The 23688-nt window shown below is 44.0% G+C and overlaps 1 protein-coding gene across 22 annotated transcripts in view; it reads left to right on the top strand.

Annotated features, from left to right (window-relative positions):
* Nucleotides 1–23688, top strand: part of LOC147665764 (butyrophilin subfamily 1 member A1-like) — a 594753-nt gene that overhangs the window by 86737 nt on the left and 484328 nt on the right. For 16 of the 22 annotated variants that reach the window (XM_086949504.1, XM_086949519.1, XM_086949518.1 and 13 more), the window contains exons 5-7: nt 1435–1455; nt 2327–2348; nt 4088–4107. The exons of 2 other annotated variants lie outside the window; for them this stretch is intronic. In XM_086949504.1, the coding sequence (XP_086805630.1) occupies nt 1435–1455; nt 2327–2348; nt 4088–4107 (63 nt within the window). Of the gene's footprint in view, nt 1–1434; nt 1456–2326; nt 2349–3977; nt 3999–4086; nt 4108–23688 lie in introns of all 22 variants that reach the window. 4 more of the 22 variants (XM_086949521.1, XM_086949520.1, XM_086949501.1 and 1 more) reach the window with 2 other exon arrangements.

The raw sequence follows: 23688 nt of genomic DNA, 5'->3' as shown, positions 1-23688 counted from the left end.
ATCAATTTTTGAAATTTTGTCATGACATGACATAGCACAGTGTTCTGAATTTAGTTTGTCTGTCTCTAGTTTTACATATGCACTGTATATATTTAGTATATATTGATGTACTTTTATGGTTGAAAACATTAAATAAAGTGTTTGATGATGAAACCTCAATTGGATTTCTTCCATTGGGTATTGGATAATGCTGCTGTGTTTATTACCTAGCCTGATACCTTGTAGCTGAGGATTTATATTTTTATTGTGACTTTAATTTTAACATTTCTTTTCAGTTCTTGTAAGATTGAGAACATTTTAGGGGGCGGATTACGATGCAGTCCGTAAAGGCTCTGACCGACGGTCAGAACCTTCAGGGCTGCATTGTAATCAGCCCTTGGTTTACTTTCCGACCGCCTAATTACAACCTAGGTGGTCCAAAAGTAAACCGGCTTGTTGGTCCTCATAATCCTCAAGGGCGGGCCTACCGGCCATTCGGATTACAATCCACAGTTCATTTTCCGGCATGGTTTCCATGCGGGCCTGTCCAACATGGAAACCATGTTGGAAAGTGTATTTGGAGGCACCCAGCAGGGCCCCATTGTACGTACAGCCTTCGGTGGGGGTCCGAGGAGGCACCTATGGTGCCCCTGTTATGACCTGCACCTTGAGGTGCCTGCCACAGGTTACAGGGATGAACAACACCTCACTTTTCTCAATGGGAGCTTGTGTTACGGCCGGTTTACACCATTGAGATGAGGGAGTATGTGACGGAACAGCGTTCGGTCGCATTGTAATTAGCCGATCGGGACTGCCAACTGGAAGTCGGTCACTCACAGGAGCAGGATGGTGTTGGCCCGTGGTCTATTACTGCAGGATTCGTACAAAGGTAGGTGGCTGAACAGCATCCATTTCTTTTTCTTCATTGAGAAGGATTTGAAATATTGGCCACAAGTTATACCTTATTGCTGCTGATGTGAGTGGACATAAGCATTATCTAAGGCTTCGGCATATATAAGAAACAAATAGAAGAATGAGGCTGAGAAAGATATATGATGAAGGGATGGTTTCAAGTAGTAATGTGGGACTTTATGTAAAAATGTCTTATATGCTTCACATTATGAAGGCATCATGTAAGCTGAATGTGCGCACAGGCGCAAAATCTTTACACAGCTCCTAAGATGGTGCACATGGTTGTAGATCTTATAATGTTCCAAATGCAGATTCATCTGTTCTGTTCAATCCTGACTGTTGAATGCTTATTGTGGTGGGACATTTTCAATCTCATCATTTTTAACATCATACCAGTAGTTTTTGTGAATTGCTTGAATTTAAAGAATTTCACCCGACCACAGTTACCATATTATTGAACAACTCTTGAAAGTTTGCCATGTACATTTTTAGTAATGGAGTATTAAATCTGGGCAAGTAACACATTTGTTTTCCCCATTTCAGACACTCTCCAGAAGGAAAAAGGTATGTGAAATTGCATTGAAACAAAGGTGAGGACAAGGCCAAATCTAGTTAAGATAGAGTACATCTGTTGAACAAATAGTCTGTAGATCGTTACTGTCTGTCTTGCATAATTTGCTTTCAATGAAGTTGAGAATTATATTTTGCTCTACACAAACTATTATCTGAACTGTGTTTCCTTTATACAAAACCATAACTCCCTTACACAGTGAGCAAAGTAAGTCCTACTCTGCACCGCAACACTAAACAACAAGAAACACACACATGGATTTTACTCAATTTAGGACTCTTCAACTCCATCTTGAAAATATTTATAAATTACCATTTTCAAATTCATAAATCATTCATTAATTATTTAAGCAGGCATATCTAAAGAAATAACTTCCAAATGATAGTATATCTAAAGAAAGAATTTCCAAATGAAAGCAGTTCTTTTACATTTTTTTGAGGTTTACCATATCTGAACATTTTGTTTGCTACATATCTTTGAAACTTTTTTATGAACTACATTGAATTTATTACTAAACTAGACCCCCTAACTATTATAGTGGAAGGCAGCTTAATGTCATATACATCAAAAAACCATGCCAATAATTGAAGGGCTCTAGAAAAGTATATTAATTGTAAATGAGTTAGGTCAGTTTGAAATACATAAACTATATATGCCTATATGAACGGAAATATCTTATGGATATCACATCTTCAGATGTTTTGCAAAACAGTAATAAGAATATTTAGAAAATCATCCCAGATATATTATACTACTCTTTCTGAGTTTTCTTTGTCTGTCTAGTTTCCCCAGTAAGCAATGTAAAATAAATTGCACATTCTCAAAGCAAGATTAAGTTAGTCTTCCCTGTAGGTTCTCTGATAGGTGATTTAATTAAAGCAAGAGATGAGTTTATAAATTGAGCAATAATAGATGTATCTTCTGGAAAAGCAAATTAAATAATGCGCCTCACCTTGGTGGCCGCAAAAACCCTCTCCTATTATTTGCAGACGACACCCTTCTGATCTCAAAAACCTCTAGTGGACTACAATGTTTGGTAAATAAATTTGAAGACTTTTTTACTCTGAAAGGGGGCTTATAATAAACCATTTTGTGACAACGTTTATGGCCTTTAGCCCTCACAAAACATTTAGGTTTTCAATAATGCTGGAGCGGGTGACCTCTGGATAGGGTATGTGAGTTAGACTCCTTGGGGGTTAGGTTAGCCAGAGCTATGGCATGGCACCCCAGGCTGAGAAGGGCAGGCTAAATTTAACTCAGTACTCTGCTGCAATTGTAAGACATCATGGGATATCCCAGAATAAGTATATTTCTCCTGCACTTTAGGTGTACAGAGCCAAAGCAGAGGGCAGTGCAGTGGCAGAGAATACATTCTTGAGAGCACTGACTGACCTCCCAAATAATACTCCGCTTATACTATTAAGACGAGATATTGGTCTCAATTCAATGACACGTGAGGCCCAATCGAAGCTGTTACTTTATTAGAGAATGTTGAAACAGTCTGCAGACCAGGATGACCTTCATGGCGCTTTGGAGGACGTAGTAACACTGGACAGTTGGGGTAAAATTAAGTGGTTATCTTACATCCAAAACTTGTTAGTACAAGTCAGTTTAGGGGACTATTGGTCCTCTCAGCATCAATGACCTATTCATCCAACACTAAACTTGAGGATGCATTCGGGGACCATGTATATTCCATTGAATTCCAGAATCTATCCGAAGGGTCACTTACTTTTCTTTTTTCAATTTTAAACTTGATTTTCAATTTGAGACCTTCTTGCATTCTATTAACCCATTAGCTGCAAAGTACCTTTACCTTAAATTCCTCTACGGCACTTAATCATTAATGTCTTTACTAGTAAAGTGGAACCGTTTGACTCCAATAAGCACTGTATGTCCAGTTGACCAACAGTCAGAGGAATCACTAGAGCACGTTATTTTCTTCTGTGCTGGTTATACCTGCCCAAGAAAAGCATGGATCATCCCTTCGTATAAGCAATTTGGATGCCGCCAATGAGAGGTTGCCAGACGGTTCCTCCGCACAGTACCTTCCTTGGAGATGGTTCATCAGGTGCAGGGCGCTGGAGTGATTGGCAAGACTGGGTACCGCATTATACCCTCTCTTTGTCTCAGGCTCCCAGTACCTATGTGTTTGTTATATGACGCTTACCTTTGGTGTCCGTTATTTGTTGTATTTTAACTATATCTCTTTTCAAATGCCCATTGTAACTAATTATAAAGTATTTCTTGTCAGGTTCTTATGGGAATTTTGACACTTTGATTTATTACAATTTAAAGGTACACTCCCATAAATTTTTGAAATTGTGTCATGACATGACATAGCACAGTGTTCTGAATTTAGTTTGTCTGTCTCTAGTTTTACATATGTTCTGTATATATTTAGTATATATTGATGTACTTTTATAGTTAAAAACATTGAATAAAGTGATGATGAAATATTTTACACATCCTGAAAACAAGATTAATTGAGCGTGCTCTATATTTTCTCTGATAGGTGATTTAATTAAAGCAAGAGGTAAGTTTATAAATTGAGCAATAATAAATAGATCATATGTGAAAGCAAATTCTAGTGAGCTCTTATTAATTTGTTTTTGTGTAAACAGACAATCTCCAAAAAGAAAAAGGTGAGTGGGATACTCTTTCTATTAATATTGAGGCATTGGATCTCTTCAAGTGGTATTTTACTGTCACTGTACACAGTTGTTCATTTATGCCAGTTCATGCTTGGAAATAGTTTTTGTGGCCTCATAATCAGGGAACATAGTGGCTTCTTGCCTAAAGCTCTCAAATTTTGAAATCCTTCTATTCCGAGATGCTCTGATTCTGGAATATCGTCTAGAGAGACATTAACAGATGCTGAAACGAGTACTGTAATGAAAGAATGGATTGCGAGAGCTAGAGAAATACAATACAGATTCTATCTTCTCTTGATTGATTTCATGCTAAGAGTGATAGGGTACCAATGTTACATTACTTTCATCTCCTGTCTTAACACCATTGAGATGTATTGACCTCACTAGATTTGCTCTACCATTTTTTTTTAATGCTTTTCATCAGACAATTCTTAAATATCATATCGGTTTAACTAGGCATAACTAACTAGAGTATCATAAAAAGGCCTATACTCATAAACTTTAAAATGTTCTCATATGTACAGTTCTTATGATGTCATGACTCAATTAACTATTCTTTTCAGCACGCCACTTCAGGAGTAACCATTTTCGCTTGTTATTAACATAGTCCCATTTTGTAAAGTGCAAGAGCAGTGTGTAAATCTGCCATTGCCTAACTGTTTTCAGCTACTAGCTGTACACCAAGACGTCTTCCAATCCTGTCTTCTGTTTATATGGGCCCCCTTCCACTGTGTGGATGTCTTGTCTATGTATCTAATAATAAGCATTTACATGCCCTCGTAAACATGGCAATATCAGGCTTATTATGCAATATCTTTCTGGTCACCTGCAGCATACAGCAGGACATTGGGAGGTGCGTAAAAGGTTAATTGAACAGATCATATTACAAGCAGTATAGGTGTCAATGATTTATTTAGCACTTGTCAGTATAGGGGCTGTAAAGATTTGTTTTTTTTATAAGGAGGGAGGTAATACACATTTAAGGTTTATTCTATTTAGGCAGTCCGGATGTACGTCACTCCATACTTTAGTCCTCATGCTCAGGGCTGCTTTTAGATTGGTTTCCCCTTCGTACAGTCCCTGTCAGGAAAGGCAGGCCCTCTGGAAGAAACAAAATGGTCCTGAGCACTAAATGTTCCTACATCTCACGCACATCAGTCTGACTTGGAAACTGCACTGCCGTTTGTTCTCTCCCATCCTATCACCGCTCTCGGTCTCGCATCACTTCTCTTCCTCATGGACTCGGCATCCCCTCTCTCCTTCTTGTCGTCCATCTTCTCTTTTTTTCCTGAAGGGGGCGGGCCTCCTGGACTCGCAGATTTTGAGTGCAGCTGATCAGCTACACCCGTACTCTCTATGTTGTTCTGGGAATCTATGGTAGCCATCTATAAGTTCTCATGCTGGCCCTTTCACAGCTTTCCCAACCATTGCGATCGGGCTATGCAGAGCAGACTGTGCGGGAAAGGAAATCAATATGGGTTTGAATGCAGCCAGCCCGACGAGTGTTGGTTGGAGTTGCCAAAAGCCATTTAAGAATCTGAGTGTTAGACTGTTTACTACGTGCCAACCATACATGGGGTAAACGATAAGTATGAAGAACAAAGGAATGTCCCAACAAATAGTATTTGTCGTGCTCTCACCTGTATGTTGCCTCAGGAGTGCCACGGAAGATGAAATTAACAGCTAGATTCATCAAAGACCCGTTTTGCGAATCTTTAATAGCGATTCATAAGGAATCGCTATTAAGGACTTGCAAAACGGGATTCATGTAGGAATTGCAAAAAATATTGCGATTCCTACATCTTCCTTATTTGCGTGCAATTTCAAGGGTGCAGGGGTGTCCAAAGGACACCCTGTAGCACCCCTGAAATGAAAATGTACACATTTGTTGCGCACACACATGTCCAAAGGAAATCCAGTTATCAGACAGCCATGAGCATTTACCATAAGGCCATTAAAGTTGCCCGTAAGAATTACATCACAGTGCAACTTGAAGAGGCAGGGAATGCTCCTAAAGCCTATACCAGGTCTTAAACTCCTTCCTTAAACCCGTGGCATGTGAAAGCTTAGACATTTCCTCGCAACAACTATGTGATAATGTCTCAACTTTCTTCACCGAGAAGATTGAAAACATCGACAGCAAAATCATGGTGTCAAACGCACTCATTGACCCATGTACTGTCTTCCCCAAGGCTAATAGAAGCACCCGTCAGGTCACCCTCTCTAGCTTCCCTAATATAACCTTGTTGGTGGTGGAGAAGTTGATTGACCACATTAAAAGTGGTAGTCCGTCCGATTTAATCCCAGGACGTATTATGGGTGTAGTTGGCAAAGTTTTGAGTCCTGAAATCCTGAGACTGGTGAACCTCTCGCTAGATACAGGGTGTGTACCAAGAGAATGGAAAAAGGCCTTTGTTAGGCCTATTAGAAAAAACCCCTCCATACCTTGGACTGATCTAGCCAGCCTACGTCCTATCTCTCTGCTCCCCTTTTTGGGTAAGTTAATCGAAAAGCATGTGAACAAACATCTTTCCAACTTCCTGGAACAATCTGGAAGTTTGGATCCCTCTCAATCTGGCTTTAGGCCGAACTATAGTACCGGATCGGCCTTGCTGTCGATAACTGATGACCTCCGCATGTACCAGGACAGGGGAGTCTCGACTGTTCTGGTGCTGCTGGATTTATCGGCAGCGTTTAATACGGTATCCCACACTATTCTTATTGATCTCCTTGCTGAGAGTGGACTGGAGGACACTGCACTGGACTGGTTGAAGAGCTTCCTCTCTGAACGCTCCCAGCGTGTCAGTATGGGGGAATTTCATTCTTCTGAGGCCGTGACCTCTAAGGGGGTGCCACAGGGCTCCTGTCTGAGCCCCACTCTTTTTAACATCTATGTGGCCCCCCTTGCTAAGATCATGAGAGCTTTTGGCTTCAGTCCAGTCTCATATGCTGACGACACACAACTGCTTTTCCCTTTTACAACTCTAACTACAGAGGTGAAACGATCTTTTTCTGAAGGGATGAAAGCAGTGTTGTGCTGGATGTCGTCAAACTTCCTCCAGTGTAATGTTACTAAAACAGAACTTATGCTTTTCGGTGAGGCCAAGCTACTATGGGCCCCAGATTGGTGGCCCACCGAGTTAGGCCCACTACCCGAGCCAAAACTTGTGATCAAAAACCTTGGTGTACGGTTGGAGCAGGAGTTAACATTTAAACAACAGGGAAATCACATAGCTGGGACCGGCTTTCACATGATTGGCCTTCTTCGCAAGGTATTTCCTCTTCTGCCTGACTCCACTAAAAATACCTTGGTGCAGGCGTTGGTATTAAGTCATATTGACTACTGCAATGGCCTTTTAGCATCTGCCAACGAAGGAGTACTAGATAGACTTCAAGTAGTGCAGAACACTGCTCCACTGGCTGTCTATCCGTCAGAGGATTAAATTCAAGGTCTGCTGTATTGTCCATAAAGGAATCCATGGTTTAGGGCCCTCCTGTTTAGCAGACAAATTTGTTTCATATGCTCCTATGAGGTGTCTACGATCTAGCAAGCAGCTGCTTCTGAAGGTGCCTAGGATAAAAAAGGCAAGACAGGGAGGCAAGGCGCTGTCTGTCATTGGTCCTACGCTCTGGAATGATCTTCCTCTTTTTCTCAGACAATGTGTGAACCATTCCAGCTTTAGAAGCAAACTGAAAACTTCTTTGTTCCAGTGCTGATTTGAAATTGTTTTGCTCTCTTATTTCTTTGGGCACTACTGACCCTCTGCGATTACCTATTTGTCTTTGAGACTCTCCTTTTTTCTTTATGCTTTTTTGTCTTGGTCTTTTGTATGCACAGTTATCATTTAGGGAGGCTCCAACAGCGCAGAGATATTCCCTTGTGGAGTCGATTCCAGCGCTTTACAAACCCGCTAATAATAATAATAATAATAATAATAACATGCATCTTAGAAAAATGCACTGAAGTGCATTTTTCTAAGTTTTCGCTATTTACCACGAAGTTTCAATTCGTGGTAAATAGCGACCAAAAATTGCGAATTCGCAAATTAAAAATGGTTCATGAATTGCATTTAAGGAATCTCAAATAGAGATTCCTCACATGCAATTCCTCGCAAATATGCGATTTCGCAAATAGCGATTTTTGCATTTGGGATGATGAATCCCAAATACAAAAATTGCGCTCGCATAGGGCCAGATTCTGGCCCTTTGCGAGCCGATTTTTCGTTCTAGCTGTATGTCCACAACTTCACACTATCACCATCATATTCCAGGGCTCAGACTGGGAACATCTAATGGTGAATAGGGGGAAGGAGGGAAAACATAACAAGGGAAGGAGGGAATAACAAGTGATCTTCACCTATTGCTGGGGTCAGGATATCTGTAAAGCTTCGGTGTGCGTCTACTTCATGGGGAGAAAGCATAAGATTAATACCTGCCCCAGCCTATCTAAATTGTATATTAGATGTGATGTCTGTCCTGTGCGTACCTTCTATCTCTTTGTCTTCTTCCCTTGAGAATGATGTGACTGCGTAGCTTTCTTATGAAGATTTCTGACCGTATCATGAACACAACTCAGTATTAATGTATGTCTCATAAAGGGAATAAGTATATCTAGACTTGAATCTCTAGCTTACCATATATGAACTGGAGATACCTCAACAAATTATCAAATAACCATGGTAGTGGACCATCAATGCTTACTTCAGCATTAGTGCTTGATCCCTATCGTAAAGTTCATGGCATGTTAGCTTCATATGACTTCTATTCAGAAAGTTCTATGTGCTTAATTACACACCAAATAGCGCCCAAACCGCCATCAAGTATAAAAAGACAACGTGGAACAGAAAGACTCGTAACCAAGAAATAAGCTTTCAGAATGACATACAACTAAGGACTGAAAGAGACTCAAAACCCTTTCCAAAATGAACAAGGATAAATGACAGGCTGCCCTGATAAAGCACCAAATAGCCCCGATAACACTAGATCAATAATACAGGCTCTGCGATCGCCGACGCTCCACTTACGACGCCTGAAACCGCCGCATCCACTGCGAAACGCCACCACCGGGACCGGGACGATAATCTGGAACTGGCCCGAATGCAAAGCGCTTCCGGAAGGAATAGGAGGGCTAAGGCTCGTCTCTTCTCCTCATGCGAATGCGCTAACCTTCGCGCATGCGTTTACAAAAACAGTGTCGGCCATCTTGCCAACCACTTCTACGTCTTTTTGCCAACCCCGTATGCAGGCATCACAGTATTGTAGTGATTCCACCATGTCCTTAATTGCTAGGTATTCCTTCTCTACCGTGGCATAATGAATTCACAGGGTGGAAGATTCTGAGTTATGTACACAACATGGCAAAGCAGGCCCTCCGCATAAGCCTGGGAGAAAATACCCTCCAGTCCACAACCGGATGCATCAGTCTGCACCACAAACAGCTTCCTAAAATCAGGACTTAACAATACAAGGCCATGACATAAAACCTCCTTCAAATGGGCAAAGCTCTGTTGACGTGTAGCAGGCCAGTAGATCGGTAAGCGGGTGAGAAATATCTGAAAAGTGGGGAATGAACCTTCTACAGTAGCCTACCAGGTCCAGAAAGGACTTAGGGCCAGATGTAGGTCACCAAATACCGGTCGGTAACGGCCGATTTTGTCCGTTACCGACCGGTATTTGGGATTTGACATGTAGGGGGCCTCATATTTACAGAATCGGTATATTTACCGATTCGGTAAATTTACAGAATCAGTAAAATACCGAATCGGTAAATATACCGATTCGGTAAATCCATATGTAGGTGGCACTGTAATCAGTGCCACAGGCCCTTACCGAATCGTTATTTACCATGGAATACTATTCCATGGTGAATAACGAATTCCAGTGTACATGCACATCTGTGCATGTACACCTGTGCCATGTGGCACACAGACATGCCCTAAGGGCATGTATGTGTGTCACATGGCACACAAGCCAGAAACAGGGGTGAAACAGGGTGTCAAAGTGACACCCTGTCCCACTTGTAAAATCGGTAAATTTACCGATTCGGTAATTACCGAATCGGTATTTGCTATGGAATCCTATGGGCTTCAAGGCCCATAGGAATCAATGGCAAATACAGATTCAGTAATCACCGAATCAGTAATTACCGAATCTTACCGATTCAGTATTTTTACCGAATATTTTACCTACATAGCAATTACTGAATAGTGAATACCGAATCGGTAAAATTCGGTATTTACCATTCGGTAATTTGCTATTACCTACATCTGGGCCCTAACCTTTAATTTCGTGAGGGGTCTAGGTATGTCTCTGATAGCTTTAACTTTATCTACCTGTGGCCCAATCATACTAGCGTTCATTCGGTACTCTAATTACCTGATCGACTCAGTGGCTAGTGTGGACTTTTCTCTGTGTTTACTACAAGGCTGGCCTCTTTCAGGGCAGAGAAGACAGATTCCAAGTGCAGGAGGGGAAAGTCCCAACCCAAAATTAAGATCATTATGTCATCCAAACATTTACTTGAAAACTTTCGATATGGTCGGCAGACCCTGTCCATCAACCTCTGGAAGGTTGCAGGAGCTCCGTAGACACCTAAGAGCATCACTTTGTATTGATACAAGCCTGAGGGGGTAGGGAATTCTGTCTTTTCCTCAGCTGTTTCAGTAAGCGGGATTTGTCAGTACACTTTCTAAGATCTAGGGTAGAAAGGAGCTTTGCTTTGCCTAACTATTCTGATAGGTCATCAATCTTCTGAAGACATGGAAAGAGTCAAACACCCCTGAAGCCAGATAGCTGTTGCTAACTGATTCCCATCCATTGGAGATTAACTTCCCACCAAAGGGTTAAGCCACTAAAACAAGTGAATTGAAAATAGGCACACAAATCTCTACAAAAAAAGGGTGAGTTACATACGGTCCTCCAGAAATATAGAGGTGTGGTCTCAGGCAAACCAGGGAGAACTGTCCTTATATACCACAACATAATAGTTTAACCGAAGCAGGTGTTTCGGTTACACCCCAACAGGATACCTGAAGCCAGGAGGGCCACAGTAGAAAAGGAAGTAGAGTCAATGCTACAAGGTGACATCATAGAACCATCCACTGGTGCATAGTGTTCCCCAATCGTATTAGTGCCCAAACCAAACAGCTCCATCTGATTTTGCATTGAGTTTCGACAATTAAACAATATCTCAAAATGTAATACTTACCCTATGCCAAGAGTTGATGAACTAATAGAACAGTTAGGCAAAGCAAACCTCCTCTCTACCCTAGATCTCACGAACGTGTACTGACAAATCCCGCTTACTGCAACAGCTAAGGAAAAGACAGCATTCCTTACCCCCTCAGGCTTGTATCAATTCAAAGTGCTGCCGTGGGTCTCAATTGAGCTCCTGCAGCCTTCTAAAGGTTGACAGGCATGGGTTCTCTGACCATATCAAAGGTTTGTAGCTGCCTATTTGGAAGACATCGTGATCATTAGTCTTGACTGGGACTCTCAGCTCCTGCAATTGGGATCTGTCTTCTAAGCCCTCAAAGAGGTGGGCCTTTTAGAAAATGCCAAAAAGTCCACACTAGCCGCTGACTCCATCCGGTATTTAGAGTACCAAATCAACGCTAGTATGATTAGGCAACAAGTTGACAAAGTTAAAGCTATCAAAGACTTACCTAGACCCCCCACAAAATGTTATTTTTATTTATTTATTTTGAAGGTTTTATATTGCGCTAGCTCCACCCGAGGATATCAGAGCGCTTTACATCAGTAATGAAAGTACATGGTAAAAACAATCATGGCAGTTGAACCAAAACGGGTTATACAGGTGCTCAAACCAATAAAAAATACAGGGGGTAATTTATGGAACATAGTGATTAGAGGTACATACAGACGGAGATAGAGAAAGAGAAGCAAGTTGCCGGAATCAGGATGATTACTGAAAATAGTAAATTTAACAGTATGTCAAGGAGGGTTCAAAGGACAAAGTAGGTATTGCGGGGACAAGAGAGGGGGAGGGGGGTGAATTTGGGAAGGGGAGAAGTCTAAGAGAAGGAGAGGTAGTCATAAAGGAGATCCGGGATTTAATTTCCCCAGAATTTAGTGAGCAAATGACTTTTAAGGTCTTTTTTGAATCCAGAGTAGGAAGGGTTGCAACGAAGGTCTTTGGGTAGGGCATTCCAAATGGTTGGGGCCTTACCAGAGAACGAGCAGGATTTCGAAGCAGCTTTTTTGAGTAGGGGGGTATGAGAAGAAGAGTGTTGGTGCTTCTCAGTTTTATGGCATAGCCAGCTCTTTTAAGTTTAGTTGAGAGGCAGGTTGGGGTCTTCTGGTAAAGGGCTTTGTGAGTAATACAGGCAATTTTATAGGAGGATCTGCCTTCAATGGGGAGCCACTTGAGGGACTTGAGGGCAGGGGAGATGTGGTGGTCGAAGCGTCGATAGTTTGTTGTTAGCCTGGCGGCGAGGTTGAGAACAGATTTGATGGGGGCCAGGTGGATTTTGGGGGTCCCAGAGAGAAGGGCATTACCATAATCAATTTTGGATAGAACTAGAGACTGGATAGTTAATTTAAGGTCTTCAGCTGGGATAAAAGGTTTGACTTTTTGGAGAAGTCGGAGAGTGAAAAGTGCACTTTTTTCTGAGTTCTTGACATGGGAATTTAGTGTGAGTGTATTGTTGATGGTGATGCCGAGTGATTTAACCGAATCGGCGAGGGAGAGAGAGCAGTTTAGTGCATTAATGTCGGCGATCCACGATTGGACGGGGAGAGGGTTGTTTTTGGGAGAGAAGAGGATGATCTCAGTTTTGTTCGGGTTTAGTTTCAGATGATTGTTGTGGAACCAGGTTTGGATCTTGGTTAAGGCCGTGTTAAGATGCAGTATATCAGCATGGGATTTTATTTTGTAGTACAATTGGGTATCGTCAGCATATAGGTGGTAGTTGATTTTTTTCTTGTTTGAGTATCCGGGTAAGGGGTTCCATAAAGAGGTTAAAGAGAGCGGGAGAGAGGATGGATCCTTGAGGGACTCCAAGGGAGACAGGGGTTGGGTTAGAGAGGCAGTTTTGTATTTTAATTTGCTGGGTTCTATGTTGAAAGTAGGAGGTGAACAATTAAGGACAGTACCACTGAGGCCGAAGCGATTTTTGAGTGTGTTGAGTAGGTTTGGGTGGTAAACTGTATCAAATGCCGCGGAAAGGTCAAGAAGGATGAGAAGGTAGGTCTCACCCTTGTCCAGGGCTAGGTGGATGTCATCGACTATATTGAGAAGCGCGGTTTCCGTCCTGCACCCTTTGCGGAAGCCAGATTGAAGGGGGTCAAGCAGGTTGAACGTGTCAACGTGTTTGTCCAGTCGGAGGAGGGCGCATTTTTCCAGGGCTTTGGAGAGGAGGGGGAGGTTGGAGATAGGACGGAGATTATTAGGGTCGTTGTGGTCAACTTTGGGATTTTTGGGGATGGGAGTGATTTGCTCGAGTTGAAGGGAGATGGGCACACTCCCTGTTGAAAGGGAGGTGTTGATGATGTTGGTCCAGTAGGGGACGATGACATGTTTGAGATCTTGGATGAGTGCGGAAGGGAGTGGGTCTTTGGTGTGGGAGGAAGGTTTGATTTTGGCTAAAATGTTGAAGATCTCCTGTTCAGATACAGGGTGGAAATTAAGCCATGAGCCATTATTTTTAAGCGGAAGGGAAATGGGTTCCAGTGGGGTAAGAGTAGGGAGGGGGTTAGAGGGGGTCGGGGAAGTGTTCAAGGGGAGAGGGGGAAGAGGTGTGGTAATCAAGGGTGGTTGAGGGGTGAGGGAGGGTGGAGTATCGAGGAAAGCGCGGTCTATTTTTGTGATTTTTTCACAGAAAAAGTTGGCAATTTCTTCGCATTTGTTAGTGGAGGCCACCTGGTTAAGGGGTGCAGGGTTGGTTTGGTTTCTAATAATGTGGAACAGTTCTCTGGGTCTATTTTTGGCACGAGAGAGTTGAAGACGAAAGAATGATGCTTTCTCTGAAAAGATGTGCTTTTTGTAAGAGGATCTCGCAGTTCTAAGGAGGGCAAGATGAGAAAGGGAGGGGTGTTGTCTCCATGTTCTTTCCGCCTGTCTCAGTGATGAGAGGTTATGTCCTTCCTGGACCTAGTAGGTCACTGTAGAAGGGAAATGGTTTGATAGGCTGTTTGGAGTTCACCAGACTGTACGGGAGCTATGTATTGTCCCGATCGTCCACGTAGCCAGGAGGCGCAGGCAGGGACTCTCTCAAAGTATGTAAAAAAAAGAAATCTGGGTCTTCACTGGCCAGGTATTGTTGCAGGTATGAGCAATGAACATTTGGATTCACTTTTGAGTTCACTAGCACATCTGTTAATTTCAGAACGGAGGCCTCGTGGGTATGCTGTATATTTGTAATTAACACTGCTTGCCTTTTTCAGGCTGTGTTAAAGTTATCCCTATCTTGTTGTGCTGCCTGGGCTTGCTGTTTTATTACCAGCTGCAAAAGCCTCTGGCCCTCCGCCAGTGGTAGTACCATCTGTTCAATTGTGACTGGTTGTTTAATGTCCGAAGCCTGTGGTCTCAGCCTGATATCACACTTCTGACTCCATTTGTATCAGGCTAGGGGAATAGATCACAATGCAAGTAGTGTAGGTGTCTGATTCATTTTGCACCTTGTAGTATAGGGGTTGTAAGGGTTTGTTTGTTATAAGGAGGGTGGTGATAAACATTTACGATTTATTCTATTTAGGCAGTCCGGATTTACGTCACTCCATTCTTTAGTCTTCATGCTCTGGACTTCTTCTAGAGTTGTTTTCCTTCTGGCAGTCCCCGGCAGGAAAGCTAGTTCCTTGGGAAGAAACAAAACATGTCCCGGGTATTAAATGATGGCAGTATAATCCCACCGCTGGTCACCAGTAAAGCCGCTATCAATATACAGTGGTTTGTGGTGCTCCCTGGAATTCAACTTACCCCTGTGCTCAGTATAGGATGTTTCCAGGCGGGAAACAACCATTACAACGCAGTCTTTATGACTCACTACCTTTCCAGTCATAAAGGGCCTCATGGACTTGCACATCTGAGCACAGCTGATGAACTAGACCTGTATTCCCTACCTCGTCTGGGAATCTACTGTGGCAATCTTTAAGTTCTTGGTGTCATGCACACCGGTCCCTTCACAAGGTGCAGTTTACAGTTTTGCAGACATTGAGAACTGTCATAACTTGGCAAATGCTTCACCCTATAAATCTTTTGCTATCTCTCTGAGGTTCTTGGCCTGGTGGCCTGCCTGTCACTGGACCACCATATCATTGTAATGGATGCCACACTCTATTTAGAGGTAGCTGCTGTATCTAAATTTCCTTTCTTGAAAGAGTCACACAAAGCATCACAGTCCACAGTGTGAAAATCCATAAACGACTCAGTACATAGCGAAAAATCTTTCTGTGCCTTATACTCAGACATTTTTCAATAACAAACTTTCACCGTTGGAGGGGTATATTTAATTACTAAAATCTTTCATGAACAGGTTAAAAACGTACCTTGAAGCTCTATTGGGTTCTCTATCTTCAGATAACAATCACTCAGGATCTGTACTGAAGGATTAAGATGGGTATTTCCAATTAGGAACAGTGGCCTTTCTCCAGGGGAGCCAAGGCCAGACTTGTATGCCACACATTAACCCTAGAAATTAAGAGATGCATAGAGTGAAGGTTTGAATTCCCAGCGCTGTCTCATTGGTCCTTCTTTTGGGTTGGTGTAAGTTTTTGGGGATGTGGGTGAAGTGATGCTATTTATTCTGGGATTTTATCTTACGGCACCTTTGGACTCTGTGTTTGTGTGAAGGCATTACCTCCCCGGATAGTTATCCCTCCGTGCCGTACTTGTGGTCCCGGTCCCTCTTGGACTGAGTTCCCTGTCTGTGGTTGCTTCTGCCACATGTTTGTCCAACTACTCGATCCCTGCTGTGGGGGTGCGGCAGTTGATGGAGCTCCCTGTGGCTGAACGTAAGGTGCATTCGGGTGTCACTGTGCTGAGATTTGAGGATGAATATTCCCAGGGTTTTGCGGTGGCTGGGCCTGGCCCATAGATCTCTGATAATCATGATATGTTTGGCATCTGTCTGCCAGGTGGTCCATCTTCTGGCAATAGTAGCATTTCTTAAGGTTGCTGTCAACCCCCCTGGCCTCTGCCACCATTGCTAGGTTGAAACTCTCTGTAGTTTTTCAGTGGAGCTCTCTTAAAAGGCTGGTGACATTTGAATGCTCGCGGCCAATGCGACCCCCTCGAGGGCAGTCTTTTTCAATTTGTGTTGGACCAATTTAGCATTGTCTCTCTGGGCTTGCTCTTGCTTTTCTCTATCCTTTTCTTGCTTCTTTTTGTGGTAATGCAATATATGGGCTTGTATCTTCCACCAGGGTTTGGTGCCTAACCCAACCACGCTGTTCAGTCCCCTTTGTATCTCTGTGGGCAGCCTCCTTTTGAGTATATTGTAAAAGAATGCAACTTATGGCCCCGCATCAGACTTCGGATGTCCTGTCTCTTGTCCCCATTATACCCTCATTCTATCCAGAAAATCAGTTATACCTCTCCCTGGTTTCAAGGTTTCCGCCATTAACCCTCCCACATCTGGGCAGCCAGGTAGCATATACCTCATGGCTGTCCATATCCAGTGCCAGTATGAATTGAATGTGGCTGTGTAATGCTGGATGGCTGTCGGCGTAATTGCTGGGATGTGAACTTGGGTGATCACTGCGTTAGTCTGCTCTCCAATTAGACCACTTAGCAGGCTTTCCTGCAATGTTTGTTTCAGAGCATGAGGCTGTAACTTAACCCCTCCTTATCTATCTGAGCCCATTGCACATAGATGGTCCCTGACATACCCTTCTGTAGTAACTGGTACATTCTTACTTCAGGTAGCTCCACAGACTTCTCTCTGACATGGCATTCACATTTATTTAAACATTCCTGCATGTAGGGGAAGTTCCACTTGGGGTCTCCTCCCCCATGTCGGATGCAATCTTCCACTATATCCATGTCATCTAGTACAAAGTTTACTTCCTCCTGCCAAGGTCTATCGTACTGGTCTCTTTCCTTGATCCAGCAGGCTAACAGGTGGCAGAATGGGTTCCCACAGATCTCGCCTCTTTCTCTTGCTACTATCCCCTTTGGAGTGAGTTTATTCTTCTTGTGTGTTCGTGTGGAGCAGAGTATGTCCTTGTTGCTGCTCCCCACATATGTGCACGAAGGTGCCATCTTAATTTTCCTGTGTCTTGGCTGGGTCAGTACCAGGCTGCTCTGCTCTCTTAATTCCTTGTCAGCCTGTCTCCTAGGTTAAATGATTGGTGAGGCTCAGATCCCTCCCAGAAGCCTCTCATTTAGTTCTACCTCTGATTTTCCCCCGATCGTTGCTCTGTACCCTGTACCTTCCCCCGCTTTCCTTATGTGGTGGGTGTGCTGCTCTGTTTTCTTGCTGTGCTTCCAGGGTGTGAGCTCTTCCTCTCTCTTCTTAGCTCATGCCTTTCTTCTTCATCCTGTGTAGTTTCCCTCCTTCTTTCTGAGCTATGCATTGTTCTTTGTAGTGGGACATCTACTCTTAAATGTACTCTCTGTTGTTTCCTTGGCTACCTGGGCAAATCCTGTAACCTCACCCTCATCATCAGTCCCCAGGGGACTGGGGCTCCCTTCCTCACTCCCTCTTGCTCTATCACTGTCAGGAACCACCACAAATCTCCCTCTCACTCATGTATGTTTGCCTGAACCAGTGGGAGTGTGTGGTCTCCATACTGCACAGATTCTATGTGTCAGATGTGACAAACGGGGGGGAGGGGGGTTGATATCAAGGTTCTTGGGCCTTTTCACCGGTCTTGGCTTGCACGGGAAATGTCTGCCCTGTTAGTTTATCATGTGTGGACCTACCTGTTTGTCGTTCAGTGGGGGGCACGCCGGCTCCTGCTATTGGTGGATTGGAATATATGAATGCGGGGTGAAGTGGCGTGAGCACCTCCATACCTTCATATTGTGGTGTTGGATTATTGATCTGGGCCTCCTTGATGATGGTCCATTGTTCTAATAATGTCTCTCTTCTGCCTTTTTTTTTACCTGCGTATTACTTTCTTTCTGTGTTCTCATATATTCAATTGAGTTAGTTCAAAAGTTCCCTCCTTTGGCCAGGGAAATATGTGTGTGTGTCATTCTTGGCAAAACGTATACATTTTTTTAGGCCCTATGTGGAACCTGGTGTGCATGCGATTTAATGGATAATCCATGATAAGTCCTGTTGTTTTAGGGGACAAAGTAAGACAGCTCCTTTTTGGGAGATGTTTGTTTTGATCTCATTGTGGGGAAAAATGCACGTGGTGCACTCTTATAATTTTGTTCTGTGAGCTCAGCACTATCTGCAGATTCATCAAACAATTTAATTTGAACATTTCATCAACACAAATAACAATGCATGTGAATGGTTGCAGCATAGGTAAACAAGCATTTGCAAATCAATAGATCAGGGAACCTGGTCTGAGACTTTCTGACCGTCCGTTCCTCAAATCGAGCCCACCGGACCGACAACACAGCGGCTTGACTCCACCAGATGGCCTGGTCCATGCCTTCCTGAATGGCCATGCCTCAAATCGAGTCCACTACACCGACGACACAGATGCCCCGGGGCCTTCTCTGGTTTGCCCCTGGCTGTGCTGCTCTCCATGCTTTGTGTCCTACATTTCGACCCTGACTCCACCAGGCGCCCCGGTGCCATTTCGAGCGGCGCATTAGTCTTTATGAGTTATGTGCCCTCTGTAACGGGCGTGCCGCTCACGCTCAATTTGTCCTCAGGTCTAACGATTTAACGTCTGGGCCTACAGACGCCTCAGTGCCATTTGGTCTGTCCTGATTTGCACTGATCTAGGGCAGTGTTATGCCCCCTGAAGCGACGTACTGTGCAGCTCTCCTCCGGACCGGTCCGTGCCTTCCAGACCGGTCTGCAATTCGATCAGTGCTGTAGTGGTGCACTCCCGATTGCCCTACCCCCTGGCGTTGTGTGCCCTTGTGAACGGGCGTGCGGAGCTTTGTCTCTCCTCTCGAGTTCCCGCCCTTGAGTGGCCTGGAGGTGGTGTTTGTTTACCTTTGTCTTGCCTATCGGGGTCCACTTGGATCACCCGACTTGCAGGCGGTGCTCGGTGGCTGGTTGTACATCCTGGCATCCCTCCCAACTCACGACTCCTCAAGCTATCTTCAAGCTTGTCATTAAAACAGTTAATCACCCCTCAAAATGACGACAGGCCTGGCTAAACTGTGTCTGGTCTCAAACGCTGGTCATGATAAACTGGCTTATTTTTGCATCAACCTCCAGATGTTGGTTACCTGCGGAGGTGCGTGTTTGTTTTTATAACCTTGATCCCCAATGACTGGTCACAATCACTGGTCATGGCAAATTAGCGGACCTTTGTTCCAACTTCCTGATATTGGTAACCTTGGTGAGGGGCTTGATTGCTTTTGTAATCCTAATACCCTTTACGCTTCTGAATGGGTGATACCTGTCTTACCAGTGACTACTGTTGCCCCAGGGTATTATTTCCTTCCGCCAGGCATCCTTGGTTCAAGTTGATTCTCCCACTCATTCCCTCCTTTCTCTGATGACGCCCAGCCTTGCCGATACCCTCTCTGAGCTTGCAAAGGTAGGCAGGAATACACACCGGAGATGATGTGTCTCAATCCCCCCTGGATGGTTTCCGACCTTGACTACAAAGTTGTTGGTTTTTCTTCTCCGGTGCTTTTGCCCTAAGCCGCTCCCTGGCTTTGCCACCCCTACAATCTTCTCTGAACTGGTGTTTTACTACAGGATACACCCCACAGCCTTTCCTTCTCAATCGCGCCTTGATGAAACTGGTCTGGGCTCTGAAATATTGAATATTGACTACAACTTGATGTGCTGCTCTCTAACTTGACTCCTCCCTCACCTCCATCATAAGACAATTTCTGTTCTGCTGCAGAATTCTGGGCCTTCCAATGATTTTCTCTCCCCTACTATAGATTTTTACCCGTTCCCTCCTGTTCAAACTTTTCAGGCCCTGGTCAGTGCTGTCATGTACTGCCTTGTTACATTTTTGGATCGATGCCAAATTATTAGTGTTATTTTGTTTATTGTTTATGTGATTAGGTACCCCACCCTTATCTGCTCTCTTGCTTTTTTGCCGTTTCCCCCCTTGTCTCATAGTTTAGACCCAGGTCTATGTAGTCTCTATAAGTCTATGTTGTTCTTGACCCTCTCTTAACTTGCTGGACTGCTGTCAATTAATCCATGTTAAATTATTAGTAGTGCACATTTCTCAGCTCTCTCTCTTGGTTGTATTCTACCGTGGTGGCTCTGCACCCCTCCACTTGTCTCGCACGATTGTCTCTCAACGTGTACTACGTCCCTCCCCTCTGAACTTTCTCCTCATATCGCCCCCTATCCTTCTCACCGCTTTTTCCCCACCTTACGATACAATCATGTCCCCTCCTTATCTCTACCTCACCCCTCCAGACCCTACTCTCACCGACATGGCCCAAACTCATGGAAACATCTTATACCCCTCTAACCTTTCCAAAAATGCAACGACATTTTTAAATACAAATTACTGATTCGTTACCCTGAAACATTAATCACTGACACCTACCTCAGTCTCTCGTCACTCAACAAAAGTAACTATATCTTCGTTTCCAAACGCCCCTCCAAATGGAAAAACATCTTCCTTCATTATCTCACAATCTCACAATCTCCAAATCCGGTAACATCCCTTATGGTTTCAAATGGACGACCACCCCATCCCCAGACTTCCTCGAGGAAAATGACATCTCCATGTTCAAATCCGGCAATATCCTCATCCATGCACCTAATTACCACCTCAACCTCTTCGAAAACCATTTTAGTTCCTTGCCCTACCAACTCTCTCGAGTAGTCCACAACCCTCCCTCAACCAAACGGCCTGATGCCTCTATGATGTCTAACACCCCACCGGGTCAGTCCCATCCTCCCTTCCATGTCTCTCCGGCACATTCCGTCATGTCTACCCTCACACCTCCCAATGACCAAACCTGCCAACCCTTTGCCCTAGCGCTAAACCCTCCTCTACCTCTGTGCCTCCCCAACTGGACTCTCCTTTCTCCCCGTTTGTCAATCACAATCTCCCCCTCTCACAACTGCTTCCCCCTAGACCCATATTAGCCTATCCTGGGATCCCTCTCACCCACCTACTTTCCCCTTCCACCCTGCCTGTCCCTACGACTGACCCTTCTCTCCCCATGCTTCACCCCTCACCTATCAGCCAGAACGCTCCTCTTTCCCCCCTTCTAGCCTCTCCTCTCCCCTACCTGCCAGACTCCCCCAATATCTAATTCTAATTCTAATGCATCCCCCCCTCTCTTACAACTGAGGTCCCACTCAATTTATTTACTCAGTCATTAGCCATCATGGAGCAAATTCTCTCAACCTTGATGACGGAACTTACTTAACTAAGAAATGATTTCAATTCACTCAACGCTGTCTCATTCCCGAACCACACTGACTCCCCCTGTCCTTGCTCTCTTAACTTCCCCCGTTATAACAAATGGAGAACTAAACCCCTATACAACTGAGCTCATATGTCCCTCCTCGCAGTGAGCTATCTATCCTCATTCGACAACCTTTGGAACTCCTACCTTCCTCTGCCTGTGAATTCTGACCTTCCCCCTCTCACTCTAAGATCCCAGTGATTGTAGGAACTAACAGAATTCCTCCTGCACGCAACTCCCCTAGACTGCCAGCCCAACTTTCCACCATTCTACCTTGTAATCCTATCAATGATAACACTAAACCCCTCTCTTGCATGTCGTCAACTGCTGTTCGGCTGTCTGTCACGCAATTGAATTATCCAAAACCATTCTCAGGAAGCAATTGACATTGCCTTCCTCACGGAAAACTGGCAAAATGACCATTTGACGGCTTTTCATGACCTACTTTCCCCCCCTGGCTTTCAATCCTTAGGAAAGATGGTTCTATCAGAATAGGGGAGGTCTTGCTATAATCTATAAAAACGAACTGCAACTCTCCCTATTAAAAGACTTAGACTACCTAAACTTTAATACCTGGGCACAGAACCCATTACCCAGGGCGCACCTCCGATCCGACTACATAATATCTATCACCCTCCGGGTGAACCTCTTCTCTTCACTGATGAATTTTCCGACTTTCTTTCACAATCTGCTATGTCTTCTACAAAAATCTCTTCCTAGGGGATTTTCCCATTCACTGGACTAATGTTGAGGATCTCACAGTCATGCGCCTCCTAGACCTCTTTGAGATTAACGACCTCAAACAAATATGACAAAGTCCAACACATATAAAAGGAGCCACTCTCAACGCCATCATTTCCAATCAGGACACTTCCTCCTTACCCCATATCATCCCCATTGACTGGTCCGACCATCACCTCATTCTGTTCAAGATCGTAACCAATTCCCCTCCCCTCCTCATAAATCACCAAACCCCTGAAATGGACCAGAAACTTGAGTCAAATCCCGCCAGACGTACTTGAGCCTAAACTCCAAGCCCTACTCCTTCTCACCCCCTCTCACAAAATGCCAATAAGCTCAGGGAACATTTCAACAAGACCGTCAAAGATGTCTTGGACAATTTAGACCCTCCTAAAGTAAGAAAACAACAAAATAATCCATCCAAATCGTGGTTCAATGCAGATCTTAACAAGGAAAGATGCTCTCTCAGACTGACTGAAAGAACTTAGGGCTAGATGTAGGTAATGTCCAATTCCCGATTCCTTAATACCGAATTTTACCGATTCGGTATTAAGGAATCGGTATTTGCTATGTAGGAAAAAAATCGCTAAAAAATACAGAATCAGTAAAAATCGTTAAAAAATAGCGATTCCATTGAAATCAGTAAAAAATTACCAAAAACCCAATACCAAATTGGTAAATACCGATTCGATAAATACTGATTCGGTAAATAAAAAATCCAGATTTTGACGAATCAGCCAATCCTGAGCAAGCCCATGACCTCTCAACCAGGAAGTGGCCAGATCCCATGCAGGTGCACTGAATCTGTGGCAGTTGGAAAGACAGGGAGCAGGAGCAACAGCAGAGGAGCTGCACAGCCAACACCCAGCTCACACAGAGGAATTGCACCATGGCCACACCTGAGAAAGGGAAGGATGCTTCTGGGAGAAAAAGGAAGCACACGTTTAGTGAAAGGGAGTTGGAGGTCCTCATTGAGGAAGTAGTTAAAGACCATGACCAGCTCTTTGGGAAGAAATCACTAAACGTCCCAGAGTCCCAGAAAAGGAGCATTTGGATGGCAATCCAGGAGAAAATAAATGCAATTGGGGTCACACAACGCTCAATTGAAGGTTTAAAAAAGCGATGGTATGACCTGAGGGGACATGCCAAGGAGAGGATGGCTGAGCGAAAAAAACAAGCGGAGAAGGTGGGGGAAGCTCCACAGCGCCTGCTCCTACTGCCCTGGACCAACTTGTAGAATCCACCCTCCAGCCAGAGAGTGTCAGTGGCATTGGGGATGTGGATAGCTCTGCCACACCATCCAAGAGACAAGGTAAGTCACATGCACAACATGCTGTCTC

The sequence above is a fragment of the Lissotriton vulgaris genome, unplaced genomic scaffold, assembly GCF_964263255.1.
Source record: "Lissotriton vulgaris unplaced genomic scaffold, aLisVul1.2 SCAFFOLD_219, whole genome shotgun sequence".
In the NCBI taxonomy this organism is placed as follows: Eukaryota; Metazoa; Chordata; class Amphibia; order Caudata; family Salamandridae; genus Lissotriton; species Lissotriton vulgaris.
The sequence above is the reverse complement of the archived record's forward strand: the minus strand, read 5'-3'. Positions and strand labels throughout refer to the sequence as shown.